This window comes from Pristis pectinata, chromosome 14 (genome assembly GCF_009764475.1).
Source record: "Pristis pectinata isolate sPriPec2 chromosome 14, sPriPec2.1.pri, whole genome shotgun sequence".
Classification (NCBI taxonomy): Eukaryota; Metazoa; Chordata; class Chondrichthyes; order Rhinopristiformes; family Pristidae; genus Pristis; species Pristis pectinata.
Window position 1 is genome coordinate 8185255 of NC_067418.1, and position 22059 is coordinate 8207313.

A 22059-nucleotide genomic window follows, 5' to 3' on the forward strand; every position below is an offset into this window, starting at 1 on the left:
CAGTGGGTTTAATGAAATGCTCATGTAGCCTCCTATAACTCTGACTGATTTGTGCTTCCACTGCAATACTGTACTATCTTAGTAAGAACCACCTTAATACATTACTCGATTCTTGTGACCCAGCTCTATTTTGTTGACACAGAAATTCATTTCCTGGCTAGAAATCCAAATGAAGTATATTGGAATACTTTGACCATTTAAACCACTTTAGACACCATTTTCCTTTCTGACATTGTCTTTTATCAGCCATTCATTATCACAGAATGTTAGTTTTTCCAAGAAGACATTGACTTCCCTCTTTACCTGAATCCATCTCGAGGATAAATCTTGTACAATGTTATTTCCATCCAATCCTCAATTATCCCAATTTCACTGGTAACACAAAGGAACAAAGGTTTGCTGGAAAACACTACATCATTATATAGCAGCTTAGGATAGATAACTACATTAAAAGTGCGATACAAATACAAATTATTTTTGCTGTCCTGTTGTTCAGTAAGAATTTCTGCAAATTTAATATTCCATAAATGGTTGCAAAATGTGGCACGTTATAGCTGTACAATTTCAAATTAAAGTAATAAGGGAACAGAATCAACAAGGAAACATGCCCTTTGACCCACTGAATCCACACTGACAATCGAGCACACATTTACACTCTCCTTCTTTATTCTCCCCACATTCCCGTCAACTGCTCCCAGATTCTACCACTCACCTACACACTTGGGGGAATTTACAGTGGCCAATTAACCTACCAACCCATACATCTTTGGGATGTGAGAAAAAAATGGAACACCTGGAGGAATCCCATGTGATCACAGGGAGAATGTGTAAGCTCTGCACAGACAGCACTGGTAGTCAGAGTCGAACCGGAGTCACTGGACCCACAGCTCTACTTGCTGCATCACTGTGCTACCCCAATAACAATGACAATAAAGACTAACTGGGAAGAGCTTTACAATGAATTATGTAAACCAATTTTCAAAAATATTCCAGCTGTTAAGAAACTACATTTTACAATCTCTGTTTTTTCAAGTGCACTTCAGAGTTTTCAAGAACTTTTAGTGCTGTGGTAACACAGGAAAATGGCAGTCTAAAACAAAAACAGAAGATGTAGGAAATACTCAACAGGTCAAGCTACATCTGTGGGAAATGAAACAGAGTCAATGTTTCAGGTTGGAGATCATTCATCAGAACTGAAAAGGAATCAAAAGAAGCTAGTAAAGGTGATGGAGGTGGGGGAGAGGTTGTCTCTGACAGGATAATGCTGAGGTGACCATGGGAATAAGCTGTAAACAAGGTGATCTGGTCAATGAGCGAATGGGAGCAGATAGAGAGTGAGAATATTGACAAAGGGTTCATTAACCGGAATATTGATTCTGTTTCTGTCTCCACAGATGCTGTCTGGCCTGGTCATCATAGAACATTATGCTCAAATTCAAATGGTGTGGGACTAACAACATACAACATTCCGAGTGTTGGAGTGAGTTCAATTGAGCCTAGTCTGCCATTTGGGGGGAAAAAATTGATCAGCTTGAGTCCTGATGCAGGGATTTGAACAAAAATGTTGACAATTCCTTCTCCCTGTGACCTCCCCAGATGTTTCTCCAGCAGATTGTTTATTGCTCCAGGTTCCTGCATCTGCAGACTCTTGTGTCTCTATTTGATCAAGATTTTCTATGAATTTTACATGAATGTTTTCAGTTCGTATATATGCAAAACCCTGACATATTCCACAGTTTACATTAATAGAATACATTAATTTAAGACCTGATAGACTGCAGGAATGTCAAACTGATAACACCAGCTGGGAAGGGGACTGAAATGCATAATAATGTATCTGGAAACATTGCTGTGGGAATAGATTCTGAGAGCATCAGGTTGAAATTCTTACTATTTAGGAACATACCTGATCTTTCCTGTTCTTTCTTATTCGTATTCCAAGCCCATTTCCTAATGTTTTCCTTTCTATTCCCTCATCCTTTCATGCCAGCAGCTCTACTTCATTAAGAGTTTGAGGAGATTTGGTGTGTCACCAAAGACACTTACAAATTTCTACAGATGTACGGTGGAGAGCATTCTGACAGGTTACATCACAGCCTAGTGCGGAGGCTCTAATGCACAGGATCGCAAGAGGCTGCAGAGGGTTGTAGACTCAGCCAGCTCCATCATGGGCAAAACCGTCCCCGCCATCGAGGACATCTTCAAGAGGGGGTGCCTCAAGAAGGAGGCACCCATCATTAAGTACCCTCACTATCCAGGACATGCCCTCTTTAATGAGAAGACGGAGGAGGTACAGGAGCCTGAAGACCCACATTCAATGATTTAGAAAAAGTTTCATCCCCTCCACCATCAGATTTCTGAATGGTCCACGAACACTACCTCATTGTTCCTTTTTTTTGCACTAGTTTTGTAATTTATAGTAATTTTATATATTTGCACTGTACTGCTGCCACAAAACAACAAATTTCAGGTCATGAGTCATGGATAATAATTCTGATTCTGAATGATAGTCCAAAGATTTGTCCAACAAATATTGTCTGGTCCCCGGGCCTGTGTTGGCGACGTCATTTCCTGTGCTGGCAGCGATGGCGCGGTCCCTTTAAGAGAGCGGGAGGGCGGAAGTGACGCGGGCCGGGTTGCGTGTGAGGCGGGCGAGGGCGAAGTGGCGGCCATGAGCGTCCCGGCCTTCATCGACATCACCGAGGAGGATCAGGTGAGCCCGGCGGGAGAGCGGGGTGGGGGAGCTCGGTGGTGAAGGGCCGGGGGCCTGGGCCCGGGGTTTGGCTTGGCTACTCCCCGCCTCCTACACGTGGTGATCCGAGGCTCGGCATCGCCCCCAGCCCGCTGTAGGCCTTCGGCATAAAACCACAGAAAGCCCGCAGATGAGCCTTAAATAGAAGCTATAACTAATGATTTATGAAGTAAAATCTTAATTAGTGAGGCTTATACATTTGTATTTAATTTTGATGCTAATATGATTGTACATTGCTTAACGTGATAGGTTATAACATGAACATAACATAACGTTTTTCTATTTCCCCAGTATCACACAAAAAGAAATCTGTTTCATATCGACAGGAATTTTAGACTGTTGCTACAATCTGCAGCAACACACAGTCTTGGAGGAACTCAGCAGGCTGGGCAGCATCTATGGAGGGAAATGGACAGTTGGTGTTTTGGGTTGAGATGCTTCATCTGGAGTGGAATTCAAGACCTGGTGGACTGTAGGAGTGTCAAAGATGAAGGGTTTTGATCCAAAATGTTTACTGTCCATCTCTCTGCATATGTGCTGCCTGATCTGCTGCGTTCCCCTGGTGCCTTTTGTGTTGCTGCAGGTATTCTGGATTATTGTTTCCCTGTGTCCACCTGGGATCTATAAACTACTTGAAGTGTGGTCTGTTGGCAGGCAATTTATGTATAGCAGGCTCTCACAGATAACAACCAGATATTTTGTCTTTTATGGTACTAGTTGAGGTGATTATTGGTCATGGCATCAGGGAGATGTGAACACAATAGGGCAAACGCTGAAATAAAAACAGAAAATGCTGGAAATACTCAGCATATCAGGCCGCATCTGTGGGAAGAGAAATAGTTAATGTTTCAGGTTGGAGACCTCTCATCACAACCAAAGGGCACCAGCATCTGCAGTTGTTTTCATTGACAGATGTCAAAAATCTAAAATGAGAAGACAAAATGCTAAGCAAAATTCATCTACAGTTTATTAAAATGGAACTACCAACAAGGCTAAGTTTGCCCATAGCATAGTTACAGCTATGTGGATGAAATTTCCATTAAGGGAAATCCAAGGTCAGATCAATTTCAAGTTTATTGTCATAGACTTACATTCCCTGGGGTATAAATGCCATGAAGATCAGCTATTTGCAGAGGCAGCAAGTTACATTATAGTCAGGGTTAACATAAACTTAAATTAACATCAATTATACATAATTTACGACAAAATAAATATAACGACATCGTTGCAAGTTGAGAGGAAAAAAAGAAATATTGTCTAAATGAAGAGCTTTTTGAGAGAGCTGATACCAGAACAATGGCCTGAATAGTTTCTTCTTGTGTACCATTTAAGAACAGGCACTATGGTCCAACTATTTTGTCTAGGAAAATGTGCAATAGAGAGCAAGAATACCTTCCCCTTGTTCAGTTCCTGTCTGTTATGTATCCACATAAATTATCTAGATTACTAGATAAGCATATGGAGGAATTTAAAATAGAGGGATATGTGGGAGGAAGGGGTGAGATAGTCTTAGGCGAGGTTTAAAGGTTGGCATGACATTGTGGGCCGAAGGGCCTGTATTGTGCTGTATTATTCTATGTTCTATCTAGTTTCAAGATCTTGGCCCTTTGACACATCTATAAACAAATGAATGACAGGGAGTTGGGGAGTTCAGGTGACTTTACACTGAAAACTAAGGTTACATACCATGTTGGTTCTTCCTTACTTTCAGTGATTCTGTATTTTCACTGCTGAGCTGTGGTCTGGAGGAAACTATGAAATGGACTGTGCCCCTCAAAATAAGAGGATGTGTTCATCTTAGAGGCATCAAAATACACTGATAGGTAAAACTAAAAGAATGCATAAGTAGGAGCCAAAGTGTGTGAAGAAGGCAAGCATTTGATGATAAAGGCTCAACTAAGAAGTAATCTTATAATTCTGCATCTTAGACTTATTGCTATTTTAATGCAGCACCCATACATACCCAAGCTCACCAGAAATAAGTAAAAAGCCTTTGCAAAAACATCCTGAGATTCCAGCATTTAAACAGGACCATCAGGTTTGTTTTTTGTTTTTGCCCAGTGAAGGGTGTACTGTTTAATGTGCATATGAATTGTGGCACCTTGTCTTGCATTTGCTGTTGGTGTAAATCAGTTACAAAGCAATTGTTAAATGTGAAGAGTGACTTTTACTTTCTAGATTCCAATTGACTGTGAATTCAGCAAACAGTCACATAATTTAAATTGTCAAATGATTGAAAGTGACAGTGTGGACATCTGAATGGAGGGGAAGACAGTGGTGACCAAGATCTACAATATTGCTCTGAGGTCATTAAGATACTGCTTGGCCTTGGGTTGGGTAAAGAATGGAATGATGACTAGCCATTGTCTGCATCAGAAGCTGTGCAACCTTAACAAGCTGTTTGACATTCAGCTGAGCTTCTGACACTGTATTCCTCTATCACCAGGATGCTCTGTTTTCCAGTTCTGCAAATGCACATCTGCAGCCCGTCTGGAACAGAATGTCAAAGATTTGCATCCATTTGAGTTGAAAAGTTTCTTCTCATTTTGGTCTTGACTGGCTGATCACTTTATCCTGAGACTCAGTGCCCCTAGATTTAAATTCTCCTGCTAAAGGATAGCACTCTCAACACCTTGGTACCTCTGGGTCAGATTTTGCTGAATATGCCAATTGTCACTGCCTACCTATGGGTACCTGGTTCAGATATTGGATATTAATCTCACTGATCCCCTGTGAAGTCTCACTAATGATGAGCCCTCATGCAGAATATTACTGAAGTATTGCACCCCAGAAACCTCTGATACTTTAACAGAAGGCAAAGCGGGGCACAGTGTCTTGTTAATTTTTAAATGAAAATTGAAACAATTCAAAATTATTCAAATTGAAGTAAGTAAGAGTTACTCAAAATACCTAGAAATAATAAAAAGGAATAAACTAGCACTGCACAACTTTCTTGCTGGAAAGGCCAATTTGACCAATCCAGTCACTTCTGAGGGTCACAATGATATCCTGACATCTTAGTCATGTATAGCCTACCTTGTGTTTAAGTCAGACAAGAAGGTGATGGTGAATTTTGTTATTTAAAATGCAATGAACTATATAACTTGTTTAACAGCAACAGTGACTTGAAGCCATTTTTAAGAACGTATTGAGTCCTGGAAATTCTATAAAGTCTGGGTTTTTGATCTTACTACAATCTCATCGTAAATTTTTAATTATTGACTTGCTTGCAAACTAAATTCTCCTTTGCAATCTATAGGTCATTGTCTTTTTTAATCAAAATAGCTTCCTCCAGTTTTCTTTCCTCGTCTTCTCTCCGTATTGCGTTTAGCCACTTATACCTGTGTTTACTCTTTACAGTTGTACTGCTGTCCATTTCAAATAGTATTAATTTGCTTTTGTATATAATCACAAATATGTGAAGCAGGTTTGTATGTAGTGGGGCATGTTTACAGCAGGCTCTGGTTTTTTTATGAATCAAAGATTTGTAAATTATTGTTTTAGTAGAAGTAAATTCATAACTCCTAACCCTTGTATTCGATGTTTTAATTTGTTTCTTTAGGCCAGTCAAATGTCTGACTGTAAAGAAGGTATCATCTTTAAAAGTTTTCAAACCAATCTACTAAAAAAAATCTGAATATGCATTTTTCTGCTTATATAAACTGATATGCATATAATCTCCCCAAAAGCCTTGGTTCTGTCAAATTACCAGTAAGTTTACAAATGCAAAATGATGTGGTTTCTGGAAAACTGAAATAAAAACAAAATGCAGAAAACATTCCAAGTTAGACTAGAGAGAGAAAAATGAGTTAACATTTCAAGTTGGTGACTCTGGTTATCAACCTGAAACACTAACTTTGTTTTTCTCTTTCTATGCTTCTGCACAATCTGCTGATTGTTTCCAGTGTCTTCTGTTTTCATTATGTAAGTTGTTATAGTGAGTTTGCATATAGCTTGACAAAGGAATTGGAGACCACCAAACATGCATGTGGCTCCTAACTAAAACGGAGTGATTTTACACAGTAAAAAAAGAGTAAACCTCTAGGTAATGGCAGTAAGCTAGCCTATTTGCCAAGCTCTTGTCACCTTGTTTCAGGCTCTGGGTCAGACCAGAACTCCGGTAATGTGACCCCAAACCAAGTGTATCACTACATTAAACTAAAATAATGTGTCCAATCATCTGACCAACTGTTATCATTGAAGTAGCTGCTGGTACTTGCCTTCATTTGCACCATCCGCCCTTAACGTAGAACATAGAACAGTACAGCACAATACAGGCCCTTTGACCCACAATGTTGTGCTGACCTTTAAACCTCGCCTAAGACTATCTAACCCCTTCCTCCCACATATCCCTCTATTTTAAATTCCTCCATATGCTTATCTAGTAATCTCTTAAATTTGACCAATGTCCCTGCCTCCGCCACTGCCCCAGGCAGCGCATTCCATGCCCTAACCACTCCCTGGGTAAAATACCTTCCTCTGATAGCTCCCCTGAACTTCCCACCCATTACTTTAAAGCCATGCCCTCTTGCTCAATATTGGTGCCCTGGGAACGAGGCACTGGCTGTCCACGCTATCTCTTCCTCTTGATATTTTGTATACCTCTATCGTGTCTCCCCTCATCCTCCTTAAAGAGAAAGAAAAGGAAAATAGAATATGAGTGAAACAGTAAGAATCATAAACAAGTATTAGAACTTTAGGTGTATAAAAAAAAAAGGAAACAAGAAATGAGGCAAACATTAGTCCAGTTCTTGTGATAGAGGGAGTGCAATGAAGTCTAGACTAGTCGGTCATATGAGGAGAGGTTGAGAGGCTAGATTTTTATTCTTTGGGGTTTAGAAGAATGAGAGGTGACCTCACTGAGATATACTAAATACTTGGAAGGTAGGTGATTACATTTAAAATGAAAGGCAATAGATAGCCGAATATTAGAGGAAGCAGCAATCTGAGGACAGGGCAGGAAATGGGGTTGAGCTAGAAGATCAGCCTGATTTTGTTGATTGGTGGAGCAGTCTCAAGGGGCCAAACGACCTGCTTTTTTTTGTGTTCTTATGTTTCCAGTCAAATCAATGGAGTGGCTGAATAACCAAGCCACCCCCGAGTGACTGCCTGTCCAAGAGCAGAAGGAAGAGGTGATGAGTAAAAACCTTTGATCATAACAATTGTTGCCACTGCAGGAAGCAAGGATGCATGAGCTCAGAAACAACTAATTAGTTAGATTTGAGTTATCTGACCCAAATGCTTGGATGTTGCAAAGTTCCTGGATTCCAAATAAGTAAACTGTGAACAGGTCACCATTTTCTTTACAACAGCAAATCATACTTTATTCTTCATTATTAATTTATCTTAATCTCAGACAGTAGGTGATGCTGTGTGGACCTCTCAATTTCAGAAAGAACTGTCAACGTTCCCATTCCAATCATTGTGAAGGTTCCTCTGCTCTGCATCATGGTCTTTTGAACTTCACCCAGTAACTCTCTGCCCCAACCTGAAGCAGGAGAAACTGCCACAGAGTGCTCCAGCTGCCATGCCAACTGCACAGCCCATCATGACCACCATCTTAACCCTGTTGAAACAGTTGGGCTGTGATTTCCCATATGGTCCCACTGTAACTGGCGTAGATCCACCCTCAGCTGCCTCCCCCTACATCAGGTGGTCAACTTGAGTCTTTGTGAAGCCCATGGTTAGTGGAGAGAAGCAGGTTTATTTGCTTATATATTAGGTGGGTTTCGCCAAGGGTAATTTATGCACTATCACCCTGAGTGAGACCTCGAGCATCGTCAGGTACTGTGACACTTCCACGATTTCATCTAGATTGATTCTTCAGGAAGTTGTGGATAGGCTGAAAAATCCTCTTCAGCTCTGAATGTCTTTCATTTCAGACCTCCTATAACTTTTTATGTATGTTAAGAGCTCTTCCTTGCCATTGCTTCAAATGACATGGGTGCAGTATATTGAGTGATAAGGAATAGTCATGGAAGAAATCTTTGCATGCTGTTGCAAATGTCAACTCTGGCTCAGTTTTTCTTGCTCTCACCTGAGTTTGGAAGTACTAGGTTCAAGTTCCACTCCAGAAAATTCAGCGCTAACATACAAGCTGGTTTTCTACTGTCTTTGTTGGAGGTGAAATCATTCTGGTGAGTTGTTAAACCAAGATTCCATCTACTACCAAGAGTGTGAAAGACTCCAGGCACTGTTTCAACGAAGAGTTGCAGAGTTATCCCAAAGTCCTGGACAATGTACATCCATAAAGCAGGTTTTCTGTTCATTATCTGGTCATCTGTTGGAGATTCTGTTCACAAATGGAACCAGAGGAGTTACTAGTTCACCTGCAGTGGATGCCATCTCCCTGGCCCTACACTCATCTCTGGAGCATTTGCACAGCAAAGACACCTATATTAGACTATTGTTTATTGACTACAGCTCCTCCTTCAATACTATCATTCCAAGCAAACTCATCACCAAGCTCTGAGACCTGGGACTCAACACCTCCTCCTGCAACTGGATCCTTGACTTTCTGACCAACAGACTGCAATCAGTGGTGATAGGCAGCATCACATCCAGCATGATTATTCTCAACACTGGTGCCCCATAAGGCTGTGTCCTCAGCCCTCTACTCTATATACTCATGACTGCGTGGCCAGATTCTGCTTTAACTCCATATACAAGTTTGCAGATGATATCACGGTGGTGGGCTGTATCTCAAATAACAATGAGTCGGAGTACAGGAAGGAGATGGAGAGCTTAGTGACATGGTGTCATGACAAGCTTTCCCTCAATGTCAGCAAAACAAAAGAGCTGGTCATTGACTTCAGGAAGGGGGGTGCACCTGTCTACATCAATGGTGCTAACATTGAGAGCTTCAACTTCCGAGGAGTGAACGTCACCAATAGCCTGTCCTGGTCCAACCACGTAGACATCACAGCCAAGAAAGCTCACCAACGCCTCTACTTCATCAGGAGGCTAAAGAAATTTAGCATGTCCCCTTTGACAGTCACCAACTTTTATCGATGCACCATAGAAAGCATCCTATCTGGATGCATCACGGCTTGGTACGGCAATTGCTCTGCCCGGGACCGCAAGAAACTGCACCGAGAAACAGTGGGGGGAAAACATTGTACAAAGGGAAAAGAAATAACAATGCAGAATATAGTGTTACAGTTACAAAGGGATTGCATAATGAAAACATGTATATTGTGAGGTTATATGCTGCTGTTAGCAAATTCCAAAGTAAATTAACAGCTATAGTATAAACAGAATATGCTAGAAATATGTAGCTGATTAGGCAGTGTCTGTGGAGAGAGAAACACTTTAATATTTCAGGTTAAGTACCTTTCATCAGCTAGTTACTTTATCCTTGAATCAGCCATTGCATTGTAAATCTCTGACGTGTCCTAAAGTCCATTAGAAGTTACTTGTGAAAACTGCGCCAGTGTGACAATTAAATGAAAGGTCACACTACTTTCAGAAAAAATCTTTGTTGCCCAGCTTGTTTTTACAAGATGTAAACTATGATGAGGTTAGAAGTTTCTTTGTCATAACCAATTAGTTTGGTTAAGCTTTAATTTTTTTCATTTCCCAGGCCTCTGAGCTTCGATCCTACCTGAAGTCAAAAGGAGCTGAAATTTCAGAAGAAAATTCAGAAGGTGGACTGCATGTTGACTTGGCACATATCATTGAAGTCTGTGATATCTGTCTCAAAGAAGATGATAAAGGTGTGTTTCTCCATACAATTTCCAGTTGGTTTTGAAGTCATTGCTGTTTTACCTGTTTGCTTGAGGGTTTGATTCCAAGCTGTGTCTTCTAAATTTAAAAATAACAATTGCAGGAATTTTCAGGGACAAGCTAAAGTGTACAAGGTCCCAAGAATGGCTGGACTTGGTAGTCACCTTCTGGCTAGCATATTTTAAAATGCTTTTCTTGACTCGTTTTATTCAGATGTGGAGAGCGTAATGAACAGCATTGTGTCTCTGCTCTTAATTCTGGAGACTGAAAAGCAGGAAGCTCTGACTGAAAGCTTGTGTGAGAAGTTACTGAAAGCTCGTGAGGGTGAGCGGCCTTCACTCCGATTGCAGCTGTGAGTATGCTGTGATCTCCTCTGAGCAAATTGCAGAAGTATTATCTTGGAACGTAAAGAGTAATGTACTGCCTTACTAGCATTTTGTTTTACATTGTGGGAACTTGCATTACCTATGTAACAAAAGTGCTTTGGCTGTGAAGCATTGTCAGTTGTGAAGGGCACTATGTACACACAAGGTCATTGTTTATTCTCTTCCTACTTGATAATTGCATTTTCAGACATTAGCTGCTTTGAGTCGCTGCCTGAGTATTGGGTGCCTCCAGAACTCTTTCCCCATCAGCTTCTGCTACCACTCCATTGAATTCCTATTGGCTGTTCCTGTTATTGGTTTGTCGTGGCCTTGTTTTGACCGTGTAATCAGGACAATAGAGAGGCACAGCCTACATTAATATTTATGCAGGCAGAAAAGATAATAAAAAGGCCACAGCGTAGACTTAGAAAAAGGATTGAATAAAAACTTTTGTTTTCTTCCAATCCAGCCACACTTTCCCCCCGTGCTCTTGTCCTTTAGTATTGTTATAAACAGCATAGCCTTGGGCGTGAATAAAGAACCCCAGCACTATAAAGAATAACATCTTGTCCCACTCCTTTCAAAGTTGTCCATATAGGATAACTGCAGTCTTAAATGTCTTGGAATATTGAGCACAAATATCAGACAAACAAATGAGAAATCGCTACCACTGTTAGAAGCTTGGGTATTTTGGCCTGAACTTTTAACTTTTAGTACTGACACCACTTAATCTCTTCCATCTGTGCTGCTGCCTTTCATATGAAATTTGCTCACAATCTACGTGTCATTGCTTTTAGCTTTTTGTGCCTCATTTTCTCAATTCATGCTGATATTCAAGTCCAACCATTATTAGTTGGGAAAATGTGTTTGAACAGTTTTGCTAATGGACCTGGCCAGATGTTTCACCATCCATCAACAATGTCATTTGACCAAAGCAGTGAGAGATCACAAAGATCCATTCCACTCTTCTGAGACTGGAGTGGACACACTAGAGAAAAGAATTACTAATCATATGTCATGAGGCATGGGAATGCTTAGTATTGACAACATGGGGACGTGCTTTCTTGCCCAGTGTCAAAAAGAAAACATTTTTTCAGAGGAATGTTTAATGCAAAAAACGGTAAAGTGGATTTATAAATAAAGCCACAGAATATAAAAGCAAAGCGACTATGCTTAAAACTTTATAGGTCACTGGCTGGTCCTCAGTTGGAATATTGTGGGCAATCTGGAGCACAAGTTTGGGTATGCTACTAGACCTAGAAGGTATTCAGAAGAGTTTTACCCTTTTTTTTAATCAGGGAAGAGGATCTTCAGTTATGAGGAGAGGTTGGAAAAGTTACTATCTCTTGGAACACAAGGTTAAGAATTGAGCTATTAGAGGATTTCTAGATAATAGATATTGAGAGATGGGGAATAATTATTACGTCAGTTGAGTGGATCAGTAACCAGGTGTCATAGGTTTAAATGATCAAGTGGAGAGATGCATCACAGAGTCAGAATCATTATAGCACTGAAGAAGATCAAAAAGTCAATGTGGGCATAACAGATTGAATGACTGCCTGTGCTGTGTGTTTTCATGATTTCAGTTGTTCAATTTGAGAACAGTTTTCCTGACATTAGTATGCAATGTAAATGTTGATCTTCTCTTCACTTAGGTTGCGTAATCTTTTCCATGGGATGGAGGAGAATGCTCCTGCCAGGTACATTGTCTACTGCAGTCTCATCAAGGTGGCTGCATCCTGTAATGCTATTCAATACATTCCCACTGATCTTGACCAGGTGAGTCACTCACTTCACATGCTCTAGTTCGTTAGTGTCATTGGCTGCTTGAATTCTGGGGCATGTGGTAATGTTGTTGAGGGAAGAAATCTTGTTGCAAACCATTTCTAATAATGCTACAGTTCTGTAGTAGCAGAACGTCCTGCTGGGTGGTATCCCTGGCCAACCTAAGGTAGGCAGGAATTTAGAAATAAGAGTAGGCTACTGAGCTCCTCAAGCCTGTTCTGTTCATTAAGATCATGTCTGACTATAATCCTAAATAACTTTGGTTGAAACAATTTTGTCAATCTTTCATTGACCCAGCATTAATTGCAATTTGCAGAATTTTCAATTTTCTTCTATTGTTAGTTTCCTAACTTCACTATGGAAAGAATTGTTTCTAAAGTTCAGTGTCTTTCTCCACCCAACAGCTACACTACTGTCCCACTTAATAACTTGAAAAGTTCAATTAAATCTTCATTTAACTGCCAACTTGACAGGGACTTGTTTCATTTTGTGAATATAATAAATCAGGTGCGCACACTTTATAACATAGCCCGTTACTGATGTTTCAGCAGTGATAGAGCTTTGCTCATTTTGAAGCAAATATCCTGGCCATTGACATTTTATAATATCACTTTTTATGTCTTATTCAAATCATGCCAGTTTGCTTTTTCCGCCACCCTCCATTTTCCCCAAGTATGTTGGTTATCTATTTTCCAAAATCAATTTCTAATCTCCATATTGCTGGTTAGATTAGCAGTCTTGGTAAGATTTCTTTACCTTTTTTTAACGTACTAGCAAAACCAAAATACTCTGAATACTAAAAGTTAGAAAATACTAAACAAGTCAGACAGCATCTGTGTAAAGAGAGTGAGTTAGCTGCTGAATGACTGCTGACAGTTTGGATAAACCATCTTTGATCTGAAACATTATCTCTCTGAGCAGATGCTGCCTGACCAGCTGAGTGTTTACAACAATTTTCTGTTGGCATTCTACCTACAGTCAATTTTCTGTAGTCTTTTATGATGAATAGTGTCGAAAAATTAGTGAGTAACTTTTGTCTTCCAACAAGGTTCGAAAATGGATATCAGACTGGAACCTCACTGTAGACAAGAAACACCATGTACTGCGATTGCTCTATGAAGCACTGGTTGACTGCAAGAAAAGGTACATAAAACAGTACAGTACTAACAGGCCATTTGGTCCACGATGTTGTGCCGATCTTGATGCCAATTTATACTAAATGTTCTCCATCTGTTTATCATCCATATCCCTCCATTCCTTTCATAATTGTGTCTATCTAAAAGCCTCTTAAACTCCACCAAAGTGCCTGATTCCACTAATACCCCTGGTAATCCTGGGGGGAGCAGATTCTGATTGTCTACCCTGTCTATGCTTCTCATAATTTTAAAAACCTCAGATCTCCCCTCAGCCTCAGCTGCTCTAAGGAGAACAGCCCAAGTTTGTCCAACCTGTCCTTATGGCTCATACCCTCTAATCCAAGCAGCATCCTGGTAGACCTCTTCTGTACCTTCACATCCTTCCTATAATGGGGCAACTAGAACTGCACATAATACTCCAAGTATAGTCGGGCCAAAGTTTTATAGAGCTGGATCATGACTTTCTTACTCTTATGTTCAGCACCCCTACCAATGAAGGCAACCATTCCATACGCCTTCTTTACCACTTTATCTACTTGCGTAACCACTTTCAGTGAGCTATGGACTTGGACCCCAAGATCCATCTGTACTTCAGTGCTATTAAGGGACCTACCATTAACTGTATACTACTTTCATTTGACCTCCCAAAGTACAATACCTCACACTTGCCCGGATTAAACTCCATCTGCCACTTCTCTGCCCATATCTGTAACTGATCTATATCCTGCTGTATTCTTTGATAGTCCTTTACACTGTCCACAACTCCACCCATCTTGGTGTCATCTGCAAACTTACTTATCCACCCATCTACATTTTCATCCAAAAGTACCCTGCTTGTTACTTCCTCTTTGATTTTCAGAAGGTCTTTGACAAGATGCCCCATATGAGGTTGCTAAACAAGATAGAAGCCCATGGTATTACAGGAGAGGTCCTAGCATCGATAGAAGATTGGCTGACTGGCAGAAGGCAAAGAGTGGGAATAAAGGGGGCCTTTTCTGGTTTGCTGCCAGTGACTAGTGGTGTTCTGCAGGGATCTGTGTTGGGTCCACTACTTTCCATGCTATATGTTAATGATCTGAATGAAGGATTGATGGCTTTATGGCCAAGTTTGCAGATGATACAAAGATGGGTAGAGGGGCAGGTACTGTTGAGGAGGCAGAGAGTTTGCAGAAGGATTTGGACAAGTTGGGACAATGAGCAAAGAAGTTACAGATGGAATACAGCGTAGGGAAGTGTATGGCCATGCACTTTGGTAGAAGGAATAAAGACGTAGACTATTTTCTAAACTGGGAACGAATTCAGAAATCAGAGGTGCAGAGGGACTTCGGAGTCCTAGTACAGGACTCCCTGAAGGTTAACTTGCAGGTTGAGTCAGTAGTAAGGAAGGCAAATGCAATGTTAGCATTCATTTCGAGAGGACTAGAATATAAAAGCAAGGATGTAATGCTGAGGCTTTATAAGACATTGGTCAGACCACATTTGGAGCATTGTGAGCATTTTTTTGGCCCCATATCTAAGGAAGGATGTGCTGGCATTAGAGGGTCCAGAGGAGGTTTACAAGAATGATCCTAGGGATGAAAGGGTTAATGTATGAGGAGCATTTGATGGGTCTGGGCGTATGCTCGCTGGAGTTTAGGAAAATGAGGGGGGATCTCATTGAAACCTACTGAGTATTGGAAGTTCTGGATAGAGTGGATGTGGAGAAGATGTTTCCAGTAGAGTCTAGGACCAGAGGGCACAGCCTCAGAATAGACGGATGTGCCTTTAGAACAGAGATGAGGAGGAATTTCTTCAGCCAGAGGGTGGTGAATTTGTGGAATTCATTGCCACAGATGGCTGTGGAAGCCAAATCATTGGGTATGTTTAAAGCGGAGGTTGATAGGTTCTTGATTAGTAAGGGCATCAAAGTTTACAGGGACAAGACAGGAGAATGGGGTTGAGAGGTGAAAATACATCAGCCATGATCGAATGGCAGAGCAGACCAGATGGACTGAATGACCTAATTCTGCTCCTATGTCTTATGGTCTTATCATTATCATTAAGACCATAAGACAAAGGAGCAGAAGTCGGCCATTCGGCCCATCGAGTCTGCTTCGCCATTCTATCATGAGCTGATCCATTCTCCCATTTAGCCCCACTCCCCTGCCTTCTCACCATCACCTTTGATGCTCTGGCTACTCAGATACCTATCAATTTCTGCCTTAAATACACCCAATGACTTTGCCTCCATAGCCACCTGTGGCAACAAAGATTCGCCACTCTGGCTAAAGAAATTTCTCTGCATTCCTCATATGTTAACCCTCTCATTCCTGGAATCATTCTAGTGAATCTTCTCTGAACCCTCTCCAACGTCAGCACATCCTTTCTTAAATAAGGAGCCCAAAACTGCACACAGTACTCCAAGTGAGGTCTTACCAATGCCTTATAGAGCCTCAACACATGCCTGCTCTTATATTCTATTCCTCTAGAAATGAATGCCAACATTGCATTTGCCTTCTTCACCACAGACTCAACCTGGAGGTTAACTTGTAGGGTATCCTGCACGAGGACTCCCAAGTCCCTTTGTATTTTTGAATTTTCTCCCCATTTAAATAATAGTCTGCCCCTTTATTTCTTCTACCAAAGTGCATGACCATACACTTTCCAACATTGTATTTCATTTGCCACTTCTTTGCCCCTTCTCCTAGTCTATCCAAGTCTCTCTGCAGACTCTTTTTCCTCAACACTACCTGCCCCTCCACCTATCTTTGTATCATCAGCAAACTTAGCCACAAAGCCATTTATTCCATAATCCAAATCGTTGATATACAACGTAAAAAGAAGCGGCCCCAACATGGACCCCTGCGGAACACCACTGGTAACCAGCAGCCAACCAGAATGGGATCCCTTTATTCCCACTCTCCGTTTACTGCCAATCAGCCAATGTTCTGCCCATGCTCGTAACTTTCCTGTAATACCATGGGCTCTTATCTTGTTTAGCAGCCTCATGAATATATATCACAAACAAGAGATCCCAGTGCCAATCCTTGTGGAACACCACTTGTCACGGACCTCCAGCCAGGATAACAGCCTTCCACCCCTATTCTCTGTCTTCTATGGGCAAGCCAATTCCAAATCCAAACTTGCAATTTACCCTGGATCCCATTCATCTTTATTTTCTGAATCAACCTACCATGAAGCACCTTGTTAAATGCCTTACTAAAGTCCACGTAGATAATGTCTGCTGCTTTACCCTTATCAAGCACCTTTGCCACCTCTTCAAAAAAAAAACTCAATCAAGTTTGTAAGATGTGACCTGCCCCGCACTAAGCCATGCTGACTGTCCCTAAGCAGGCCACGCCTTTCCAAATGTGCATAAATCCTATCCCTGTAGTCTCCTCTCCAATAGCTTCCCTACCACTGACATGAGGCTCACTGGCCATTAATTACCTGGATTATCTCTATTCCCCTTCTTGAATAAAGGCACAACATTTGCTGCTGCTCTAGTCCTCTGGGACTTTGCCTGTTGCTAGTGAGGACACAAAAATCTTTGTCAAAGCCCCAGCGATCTCCTCCCTTGTTTCTTTCAAAGGTACTTGCAAGTTTTGAATTTAGTCAAGAAACATTAATGTGCTCTTGATTTTTTTTTGAGGTATTTGCACTTAAATAGAGATGATACAGAGCCATTATCTAAATGAATGGCTGAACAGGCACTGGAGGCTTGATGTCTAGCTCTTGGTCCTCCTGTGTTTTCTGTTAAACTAATTAAACAAGCTGGCAACAAAGGAGTATTTGGACATTAACTGCTATATTTTGATTGACTGGGCTTGCATTCGAGGACTTCACTCTGCTACTTGAAGGGTTCTGCTCAATGTGTCTTGAACATAGCTGTAGTAAATGTAAAAAGCTATTAATATTGTGACAGTTTCCGTGCTCAGCCTTTGACAAGAAACAATTAAAACACTCAAGTTACCCCTCTTTGCACCATTCGCCTTGTGTCTGGATGTCATAACTGCCAAAATTTCCCCTGGGTCGTGGTAAAGCACTGCCGCTGTTCAAGAGTGTCTCTTGTGTTTCTAATGATTTCTTCTTTCAAATCCTTTGCTGCAAACTTAAATTTTCTGCATGAAATGACATTGACCTGTTGAAATTTCACTCTTGCTTAGATCTAGGCCAATCAAGTAGCAAAGCTACTGAAAATCTGTAATTCTTTCATCAAAAGCTGAGGTTGGGATCACCTGAAAATTGAGTTTTACAGATCAGGAGTGAAATGGACTACAGAACCAAGGCAGTTAAATCTGCATAAGATGTTGAAAGGCCCTCTTATTTATTTTATTTCATCCTTTCTGGGTTGAGGCCCCTTCTATAACTTGTAAAAAGCTACAGCTTTACCTGTAGTACAAATTTCAAGTTGACAGTTTATCTTTATATGCACACTTGTACTCCCTGATTGATTCCATATTCTTCGTCCTGAGCCAACATGTGCCAACTTTCACTCCAGCATGGCTGATAGAGCACAATCTTAGAAGTTTCAGAATAGAAGATCCATTCAGATTCAGAGGATTTCAGTAGGAGAATTAACCATTTGGAGTAACCATCTCTAATCATGTTAGTACCTGTATATTTTTATTGAAGTAATTCAAATTTTCATTGTCCTCTTTTGAATTACATCACCTGTGCTTGTAAGATACTTAATTTTATTAACCCCTGTCAGTGGAAACCAATTCTAATCCCTCCCTTCATTCATCCATTGGTACCCTAACCATGTATCTGCCGGTAAATGGATTTAAATGCTACCTGTCAAAATCATTCATAACTTTGAACCTCATTCCCCACTATGTGAATTTATGGTGAATTAAATTTGCATTAAGCAGAGGTACTCGGTGTGGTAAACATACCCCTGTGGCTCTTAGAAATTGTGGAATGGTTGACTTGAAACATAATTTACCATAATGTGGCTGGGATTTAATGGTGTTTGGGTGGTCAGAGGATTGATGTAGAAAATTTGTCGGTCAGGTGATTTTTGGTGGTTGTGCAGATGATTAACCACATGCTTGCTGGGATACAGAGGCAGTATCCATCTAAAGTGGGTACATTAAAGAGGCATTTGAACATCTGATTTTGTACATTAAAACCGAAACCTGCCATGTGCATTAAAGAAGAAATGAGGTTGGGGGAGAGGAAGGCTCAAAGTCTTTGATCTCAAAGTTCATTAAAGTGACTCTAGTTTCCCTGTCCCAGAACCCTATCACACAGTCATCCTTTAATTTGAAGTTGATCCAAAGATTAGACCTCTGTTCATTGGTGCCGTTGGGGCTAGTTACCCTGATTGGATTGTACTTCCTCTCCCAGTGAGGGGGTGGTATATGGTAAAATCTAATGAGTGGACAGTTACAAAGACAGGAGGTGTATTACAAGACACAAAGAATTTGGAACAAGGCAGCATCTCCCTTGTATGATGTTTTGCCCACTAATGTGTGATTTATGGAGGTGTGGAGGTGAATTGGCAGGCCTGACGGTAGACAGCACCCACCCACTTTACAGCATGTTGCCTAGAGGCTAAACTGGGAAAGTTAGAAGACAAAGCTGCATATTTAAAAAAAAATTCCTTAATTGCTTTCATCAGTAGATAAAGCATCAATGTTCACAAAAGATGAATTGCAGCAACTTGGAAAGCTAGTTCTTCTCGGTCAATGTTTTACGGGATAGAAGAGCTGATAAATAATTTTCGGTTCATTGGTCTTGGCTTTTAATGAGTTGGCTACATCTGGATGCTCAAGATAAACCTAAATCACAAGAGAATCTCTGACTGTTCTTGAACTTCATTAATGACCCTGTGCCAATTAATCTCTATATAGGTGGAAATTCTGCAAGTAGTGTTTTTAAGAGTTTTAATTTTTGATTCTATATTTCATTACGTATGGGCTAGCACAGCATGTGGTGTGTTACGAAACAGTTGTACATCAAAGGCTTGAAGTAGGAGCAGAACTTGAGCTGCTTATCACTGTCATCTCATGCCCAAGTCACGTTACTTTGTTTGAACATGCGCCAGAATTTCTTACTGCAGATAATATAGAAACTTTGTGCCTGACCAAAGGAGTGCTGATCAGTCCCTAAGTAGGTATGTATGTTTGTTTACAAATCAAATGTGATGCATTTTTAAAGCTGTTTCATGCGAGTTTTATTTTAAAAATCTGAACTTGTCCTCTTTCGATTCTTTTGTTTTTTAAATCCTCTATTGCCCTGAGATGATGCTGTCATGTAAGGCTGGGCATGACAGGAAGGAAGAGTTTGTACCTGTACCACCGCAACCCTCATTTTCCCTCGTAGTTCCTCTTGGTTTGTTGCACACTTGCCTCTGAGCTATCAGGTTACAGGTTCAACTCCCCTTCCAGACACACGCAAGCTTAGACTGAGACTCCTAGTGACATACCGAAGAGCAGCTGCACTCTGAGAGGATTTCACTTTGCAGATGCAACATACAGGCTCTCAGATGGATGTAAGAGATTCCAAGCCACAATTTTAAATTTCAGGGCATATATCCCAGATTTCCGGGCCAGTGTTTATCCTTCCAATATCTCTGGGGGGAGAAAAAAAGGAATTGGTTACTAGGTTCCCATGTTACAGCAGTGACTACATTTCAAAATTATTCTATTGGCTGTAGAGTGCTTTGGATAACTCATGAAATGAATATGATGGGTGGTACAGAAACACATCCTTTTTGCAGCTCTGAATTTACAGTTTGAATGAAAGGCCGAGCTACTGAGACTTCGGTTCACAGTGCACCAGTGGGATATCAGTGCTAACAAAAGCCCTTTCTGAAAACCTCCTGTTTGCAAAGAAATAGAAATGATTTTGAACCAGGATGTTTTGGTCTTCAGAATGAGATTTCTGGAGATGCATTCTCTGAGGAGACTAGGGACCAAATTGAGCATCATTATTTTGTATCTGTTAACTGTTCTCCTGATTTCTTCCTGTTAGACAGAACAATATTCCACTTTACTAGCAATGAGCATATTCTGGGAGCCTTGGCAAGAAATCAGCTCTGAAATCCTGAACATTTGCTGAAATGTGCTATTGATACAGTGGGCTATATCATGTCCAATCTTTCAAGAGCAGTTTTCTGCTAATGATTCCTTCAATGCATAAAATTAGCAAGCCACTAGGTTTCAGAAGTTTTGCATTCTGCCATAGGGTTGTAATATTGGCAACTCACTGATAAACTGCTCAATTTGTAGCTTCCTGTACTTTTGCTAAAATGAAAGGAAAGACAAGGGAGTGGGAACAAGATCTCCTTCAAAGAACTGGCACAGGCGCCATGGGGTGAATGACAACTTCCTGTGCTGCATCATTCTTGCTAAGATTTACATTTTTTTTGAAAGGTTGCAATTGTCAATCACCATCTTAACTTAACTGACCTCCTCTATTTTAAGATTTTGATCTTATTCAGTGTCTGTTATGGGATTTATCACTTGGTGTAGAAATTGAACACATTCTTGTATTTTTCACTTGGTAGTTTTGAGTTTTTAATCTTCTGATCTGTTGATTTAAAACAATTTAATCCCTGGCTGAGTAACGTAAAACACAGTGTAAACAATAGTAGATCCAAAGATTTTAACACTGCACACCGTAACAAACTATAGAAGGGTTAAACTTCCATAGTTTACTACAATCTACAATGTCAGAATCTTGTGTTTGGATCTACTGTTGCTTAAAGGCTCTCTAAAATTGCAACTCTAGATGGTAACAAATTTTGTGCATCAACATACTGGTTTTGACAGAAGAAGACAAATTTGTCCTTTTTTTAAGAAAAGCTTTTAATCAACAGAAGTGGCAGTTTCTTTTTCCTTTGTAAAGCAGCTGAAAAACCTATTAACTGGCTTTGAAAGAAAAAGTTAAAATACTTGGATGTCATGATGAAGTATGAATTAGCTGTATGTTATAGGAAGTGACTCAGAGCAAGCCTTTAACTACACAGGAAAGCAGCCTTATTTCTGTGTCTAAAGGGCGAACCACTGTACACTTACAGATGCTTGCCAAATGAATAATGAGGCAAGGTTACACTCTAAAAGGAGCAGACTAGTCGTGCACTGAAGCAAACTTTTGATCTGGTTTTCAAGTGTACTAACAAATTCAATGAAACCAATTTAAAAAGATAAATAGCACAATGATGCATTTTATCAATTGACTCTCTTCACTTTTAGTGAGTTGATAAATATGAAGCAAATGATGAAGCTGGTTGTTTATAGAACATAGTACAGGCCCTTTGGCCCACAATGTTGTGCTGAGCTATATAAACATTATCCCCATTCAATCT

At 40.5% G+C, this 22059-nt stretch overlaps 1 protein-coding gene across 1 annotated transcript in view; it reads left to right on the forward strand.

Annotated features, from left to right (window-relative positions):
* Positions 1–2593: 2593 nt before the first annotated feature.
* Positions 2594–22059, forward strand: part of eif3m (eukaryotic translation initiation factor 3, subunit M) — a 37499-nt gene continuing 18033 nt past the window's right edge. The window contains exons 1-5 of the mRNA XM_052029107.1: positions 2594–2713; positions 10335–10467; positions 10691–10829; positions 12498–12621; positions 13676–13770. Of these exons, the coding sequence (XP_051885067.1) occupies positions 2672–2713; positions 10335–10467; positions 10691–10829; positions 12498–12621; positions 13676–13770 (533 nt within the window). The 5' untranslated portion in view covers positions 2594–2671. The remainder of the gene's footprint in view (positions 2714–10334; positions 10468–10690; positions 10830–12497; positions 12622–13675; positions 13771–22059) is intronic.